We start from the raw sequence: 7,616 nt of genomic DNA on the forward strand, positions 1-7,616 counted from the left end.
TTAAACTGTTTTTCTTGGAATTATCGCAGCCTTGGTGAGCACAACGAGGGTCGTAAACATGTTGTTCTTTGTATAATATTGTGGAAAACGCACGAGCTGTGAAGTTATGTTTGACGTTAGAAAGTACATATGCATTATGTGTCGTGTTTATACATTTTTTTGCCATTTTTCTTGACCTGCAAGTAACATAAAATGCTGCTATACAAAGATTTACACTATAAGAGCCAGATAATTTAAGCGAAACTCTGTTATGCAGCAATGTTTATGTTTACCCATATACGTATTTGTATTTCAGTTTTCACGGTGCTTTGAAGATGCTGGTCATTCTACCAACTCTGACTTCAAGTTAAACACACTGCACTCGTAGAGACTCTGCTTATTATTGTCGCCAAGGGCTGTAACACTGTCTGTGGATATATTTTCAACTTGCACATAGATCATTATTTCTGCATTGCTCACACGTCTGTCTCTTGTTCAACTTTAACTGTCTCCACTGTAGCAAAGTGAAAACACACTTAGGAATGTTTGTAAATTTATTAAAAAGGAAAAACTGAAATGTCACATGTACATAAGTATACAGACCCTTTACTCAGTACTTAGTTGAAGCACCTTTGGCAGCAATTACAGCTTTGAGACACAACAAGCTTTGCATACCTCGATTAGCGGATTTTCTGCCATTTTTCTTTGCAAAACTTCTCAAGCTTGGTGAGGTTGGATGGGGACCGTTGGTGGACAGCCATGTTCGAGTCTCTAGGACATTTACAGAGTTGTCCCTAAGCCACTTAGGTCTGAATACTTGATGAGCAAAATCACAGCTCCTTCCACTGATCAGAGGCAGAATGGTTCAGCTCAGAGTAGTGTCCACATACACCAGCTATCAACACACACTGGCTTTATTTATTTGTGTAGCTCTTTTCCTCTGTAAAGGCAGGAATAAATATTCATCCAACAAGTCTGTTTTCTATTTCCATGTGTGTGCTCATTCCCAGGCAGCACAGAACTAAATGTAACATAGTTTAAAGCATCTCTACCATTGCTATAAATGCCTGTGATAAGTAGTGGGTAATTAATTTTCTTTGAGACTTACCCTGCATGGACGTAAGCCCCCACAAGTTGAGTGATACTAGCATGCATGCTAGAGACAGTTGCAACTGTGTTGTCCTCTTTATATTATAAACACACACATACAGTATGTACACCCTGCATGTCAGATCTTTTATCTAAACAGACACACACACACACACACACACACACACACACAAACAGGCAGCAGGGAGAGAACACCTCTGTCCCCACATCGGACACTGACAGACAGTGGACACTACAAGGTCGTCTGGAAGAAATAACTTCTGTTCTGAAACTATGTTACAGACACACGAACCATCTCTATATTTGGTTAAAAACTCAAGCTACATAACCAAAGGCCATTTCAAGAGTTCTTTCTCCTCAGAGTTCTCCTGAGTACCTTGAACCACTGTGAGCTGCCCATATGTGTGACTAAGTATGTTTACATGAAGGCAAAACATTCAGTGACTGATACAGACATAATACCACACTTAGATGGTTCATAATAGCACATCATCTCCAATTTCCAAAGTTTATAAGAGCTTACTGACAGAATTAACATCTCTAGCTGACATGTTGTTCATTCTTCTTCAGTGGTTCCTGCAGATGCCCTGTTACTAATGTTATTAGAAAGCAGAACTTGCTAGGTTAGATATTTAGCATCCAAGATTTGTGTTTTGATTGCTGAATTATCAACAGAGTGGCTAACAGAACTTGACAAACTATTTGTAAAGCCTTGTTGAAGCCAATATGCTGTCTCTGCAAACTGGATGTGGCTGAGTGTATCTGTGTGGGAGGAGGACAGTGAAAGCATCCGTCCTGTAAAAAGACCAGTATTTACAGCACAATACTACACACAAACACACGAAAGTTCAAAGGAAGACTATGACCTGGTTACACTGATGTTGACAAATTTAAAACAAAAATTTTCCATTCAGTTTTTCAATTCAGTTTTTTCTTTCAATTGAATTCAGTTGATTTGTATAGCACCAAATCACCATACAATCATATTGAGGCACTTCACATAGAAACCCAACAAACAGAAGAAACCTCCAGCAGAACCAGGCTCAGTTTAGGTTGCCATCTGCCTAAACCATTTGCATTGAAATGCATGCATACATTGCAATGAAATGTGAAAAGGAAAAAAAAAAAACAAAACTAGTGCTCTCTCATTGTTAAATACAGGACTTCTTCCAGCGAGACAAATGTTTAAAATATCATGCTCATGTTGTATTTCGGGCAGAGAAAAGCAAGGTTTGAGAGCCTTTTTGTAATCAGTTTTCACGAAGAGTAGACATGGATTTACAATTAGCTGATGGTTTTAATAAGCTCGATCATATCACTGATTTACACTATGCATGTACAACACAAAGTCATGATAATGCCTGGAATATGTGTACCATACAACAATTCCAAAAAGGACCAGAATGGACAGTCTGGACCTTTATCCTGCTGAGACAAAAGAGATTAGGTCTCCAACTAAGATGAAATTTAACACTGAACAGTAAAGCAGTAGACTGAAGAAAAGGAAGAAAATATTTGTGTGTTATGGATGTGAAGGGCAGTGGGGTTATGCTCTTTTTTCACTGTAGAGGCATGCACATCACAAACAAGCAGACACACACTTGCATAAACTTCTAACGTAAAACTAATTGTAACTTTAACACTAAAAAACAAACACCCTCAAATTTGAGTATAAAAAATGAGAACCAGCCAAAATGTCCTCACTTTGCAAAAATGCCCAAACTTCATCAAAATCTCCTCATTCCAATAGCATTATATCAAAATGGTCCTCATAAAGACAGGAGTACAGCCACACATACGCAGACATAGTTGTCTTTCTACAGTTTTGAGGAGAAACATTCTATAATTTGTGGCGTCACTTGTTGATATTAGGCAAACCCTAACTTAAAAATCACTAAACTAAGCTAAATGCCAAACTCCAACCTTACTTACCTTAATGTGATTCTACCCTTTGCCCTAAATCCTCAACCTTCATAAAAGTCCTTTGAAGTTGTGAGGACCAGCCAACATGTCTTGAAAATGATGACATCAAACTAAATCTCTTCACACAACCATAGAAAAAAATGTACACCATGACACAGGTAATATCAGATGGATCACCTGTGTTTGTCTGTGTTTATTCTCATGATTTATCGTGTTTGTGTGGAAGTATGTTCATGTTAGTCCAGGGGGTGAGTCTTACTCTGAACTAATTAGTGTTCCTGCTGAATCTGATAAGTTTTCTGCTTCAGGCAACAAATTCAGCAACAAAGCCGCTCATTGCTCCAAGTTATCTGCAATCTGTATGTGTGTAGGGTGTGTGTGTGTGTGTGTGTGTGTGAGAGAGAGAGAGAGAGAGATGAGAGATTTAAAAAAAAAAAAAAAAAGTTCCAAGGACAAAAACAACATGTGTCTACTTGTACATGAAGGCTGACTGATCAACCATACTGATCTTGCTAGTTAAGTATTTTCTTCACCCTAGAAAGTCAGAGGTACTTTAGCACAGGTACTTTAGTAGTGAAATTATTCACAGTAGTAATTCTGTTGCCTCGTCCATTTATCCATCCAATATCTACCACTTATCCCTCCCAGCTTACTGGCATGAGGCACGGTATACCCTGGATAGATTGCCAGTCTAACACAGGGATGTGTGCTGCCTCATCATGGTCTAAATGATAGACCCACAGTGTTCATATATAATATGATATATGATATGAATATATCATATATTAGTAATAAAATAGTAGCTTAATGACAAATAATCCAAAATATCAGCAGCTTTAATTACCTGAATTGTTATAATTAACCTTCACCTGCTCCTTTAATTTCCTCCTGACAATAAAGGAGTCTTTGACTTAGGTAGGTCTTGACAGAGAGAACCCGAAACTGCTCAAGCATACATTACACACAGACTATTTACAGCCAGGTTTTGAACCAGGAACATTTCTTACTGTGAGGCAACAGTTCTAATCACTAAGCCACTGTGCTGCCTAGTCAAATGAGCTAATTGGTCCAGAGAGTTGCCTTGGCCCTGGTGTCATCAGGGTAAAAACCAAATCCTGATTCAAACCAGGAACAACCCTCATGAGTTACTGTGGAGTCTTCAACATATTGCGCTACATCACTGACTTCAAGAGAATCCCGGGAACACCCAATGCCCTCCAGGGGAAGGTCCAGCGTAACAGGCCTGACTGACTGTCTTCATCTGGCTACTAGGCAGGTCAGCAGAGCTTTAGTGTTTCCCCCTGGCACAACAACTAACCCTCTATATCTGTCATGGATTAACCTAACAAAACCGGAACATCAACTACAGGCCCATGATCACTGGACCCTCACTGAATGAAATAATACTAATCTGATATTCAGTTTACATTTGCATTAATAGATATTTCAGTAAAAATTATAAAAATCACGGCATATAAATATTTAACTTTTCTGTCTAAAGCTAACTGTAATGTTCTATGATTTGACCCTTTATGAGCAAAACATTATTTTTTTTATAAATAGATGAAAAAACTATCGAGAATGTCATATTCCAAAGTCTACCTTTCATAAACCAATACTTAGTGTATAAATTCCATCCACCCATCATTTAAAGCATGTACCCTTATAGGGTTTGTGTGGAAATTAGTCTTTGTTAGTAATCATCACCTTGGAATGAAATATGAAAGATTGTATATGCAACATCACATTGAATATATAAAATGAAGTCATTCAGCATGAGCTGAAGATGACAGTCTGACTGATGAGATGTTTACACTGTTAATTTCCCAGGCTATATAAATGGGTTAAGCGGTGTTTATCACTGTACGGTTGACATTCTCTGATACACTTCCAACACAGTGATAAAGCCGACCTATCCATTAGCACTCACACAGGCACAGTACATCTGAACCATTTTGAAGACATGCTGTATAAATACATACATACGCACCCACGTGCACATACACGCTGTCACTCAGTTCTTTACAGAACAACACTAACAGTTTATAATGAGAAATTCATCTCTTATTCTTTTGCTGTATCATCTTTCTGTTCTCATCCAGTCCATTTCTGTCCTTCCGTCCAGTTTGTCCCTGATTCTGCAGACATAATTCAAACTTATCGAGTTATAACAAGAAACAACCACCTGAAGATGATCTGGATCTATTTTATTGTTGTCTTTTACGGCTTTTAAACTGTCCCTGGGTTCACTTCCTCTCTACAAAGCCACCACCATCTCCAGCAGGCTACTATTTTTTAAAATGTTTCCTATTAGACTACAAATGCAATCAAGCTCAAAGTTGACAAGTACAAGTATAGAAACAAAACAATAGTGTTTCATATCTTAGTGTGGCAAGTATAAATGTATTATTCTACCAAAATCTATTATAGGAAAATACACTGAAGATCATAAATGCCTATTACAGACAGTGTTGTGTAACAAAATATATTACATAGTACATGTCCATATATGTGTATTGCACTGTGTTGGTCAATTTCAATCAACTTGGGATATGAGAGCTTGAGATATTCTGACAGTGTATAGATTACAAGGTTCATCACAAATACAGGATAATCATGAATGAACATAATTACTACTTGGACTCTGACTAAATAAAAAATATGATACAATTAAGAGAAATGTGTGAGACAGCATCTGAGCAAGAATATCCCTAACTATTATCTATTCCCAGTGCTAAATGGACACAATTTAGACTTTAGTGTATTTATAACATAAACCATTATGAACCTTTGAAAATGTCTTATAGCCACTTAGAGATAGAAGTTACCTTGCACTTTTTATAATATATGTCCTCACCTCCTAAAGTCAGCTGACATTAGTCACGTAATTCAAAAGACCTTGTTCTGAGGAACCCCCAGCTGTGTGTGGGTGGACTGTAGGACATGACACAATACATTTACATGCCTACAGCCAATGTTTTGAGTCCCCCCTACTTTGAGGCAGGGAGGTAACAGCAATATTGGATACAGACAAAAATTGTATCATGACCAATGACATACCTTAAGAGCTCAACTTCCTGAATGAATGCGAATTACAATTACGCTTGATTTCACTTAGGGAACCGTGAAAAACAAAACCAAGACTTTACAATACAGTCCTATGTCAGACAGTATCTCATCTTTTGACTAAGACTGTAAATACTCAGAGCTACAGTTAAATTGGACCAGGTACACGCTAACGGTTACTTAAGAACAAGTTTTATGTCTTTGTGCAATGACAACAGTCACATTTAAGCTAGCCGTGTTCTCTGTAGGTGAATACCGGCCACATAACGCTACATGCTAAGTCAACCGTGGCTGAAATGACATTACACCCGATCAAAAAACAATAACACAGCCGTGCTCCTCTCACCTTTGTCTGGGCTCTGATGACACCGAGTTACAGCTTTGAACTGACAATAGTGTGGAAGACTTCCGAGGTCCAAGCGGCGACGGTAGCAGGCTGGTGTTGGACGGGGACGGTGAGAGCAGGTTACTGTTCCCCGGTGAAGGGAACGAACCCCTGCGGCACTCCAGCAGCACCTCCGCGTTCCCCGCATCGTTGAACCCCGTGTCCGAAGGCAGGACGAGGATAGAGGGTACGTTGAGGAGTCCTGTCCTCGGTGCCAAGGAGGGATTTACGCTCCCGCAATTTACGGACAATGACAGACTCGAGAATGTCCCACAGCCGCTGCTGTTACCCAGCTCCGTGCACAACCCGATCGCTGCCGCCGTCGTAGAGCCTGAGTCAGCTCCCTCCAAATCGGTGTCTTTGTGGTGGCGCCTTGCTCCATTCTCAGCTGAGTTACTCTGGACTGGCCGCCCGTCCAGCGAAATGTTACTGAGAAACAAAAGAGCGGCTTGTCTTCGGCGAGAGTTTTCCCGGTTCCTCCGGCCGTGCTCCCTGTTAGTATGCGTTTTTCTGCCGCCTACCGCGGCCGTTAATGCGGCATGAGGCTGGCCACAGGTAGCTGCCACCGCCATACTCTCTGTCCCACAGAGGAAGTATGCTGGAGAATAAGCTCGAGACCTGCAACTGTCAAATCCCTTTTACCCGGCGCGCGACCGCTTTATGCCCTCCCGCGTTCTCATTGGTTCAAATGAGACTACGTAATGACGTGTAGCGCCAACCTTCAGGGAGGATTTGGCCACGCCGACGCCGTGCACTGCACATACTATTAGAGATATGTAAATACTCTTACCATAAATGTTGTTACAATAAGTTCTGTTACAAATAATTACACTAGTTTATATATTAGTTTTCTTAAAGTCAAGGATTTCAAAATTGCTTATTTAAAATATTATTTAAAAAATAAAGACGACTGAGTGAAATGGGGTTAAGTGAACTTGGGTGTGGACCACACTGTGTAGTATCACTGATAGTCTATTGAGTAGCCTATAATGTGTAGGACTCAGTGCACTGTAATCCCTGTAGAGTGGGAGTATGTACTCACTGACCCTCTGCATCTGGAGAGCGACAGATAAACTTCAAGTGAACTTCCAGCTCAGCTGGAACAACAGCAGGATTGATATCCTGTACAGATATCAGCTCATTTTATCCATCC

General features: G+C 39.9%; 1 protein-coding gene across 2 annotated transcripts in view; it reads right to left on the reverse strand.

Moving 5' to 3' along the window:
- cables2b (Cdk5 and Abl enzyme substrate 2b) overlaps positions 1-7,109 on the reverse strand; it is a 37,413-nt gene extending 30,304 nt beyond the window's left edge. For both annotated transcript variants that reach the window (XM_026333042.2, XM_026333041.2), the window contains exon 1: positions 6,425-7,109. In XM_026333042.2, coding sequence (XP_026188827.1) covers positions 6,425-7,035 — 611 coding nt within the window. In that variant the 5' untranslated portion in view covers positions 7,036-7,109. The remainder of the gene's footprint in view (positions 1-6,424) is intronic.
- Positions 7,110-7,616: the final 507 nt, after the last annotated feature.

The sequence above is a fragment of the Mastacembelus armatus genome, chromosome 7, assembly GCF_900324485.2.
Source record: "Mastacembelus armatus chromosome 7, fMasArm1.2, whole genome shotgun sequence".
In the NCBI taxonomy this organism is placed as follows: Eukaryota; Metazoa; Chordata; class Actinopteri; order Synbranchiformes; family Mastacembelidae; genus Mastacembelus; species Mastacembelus armatus.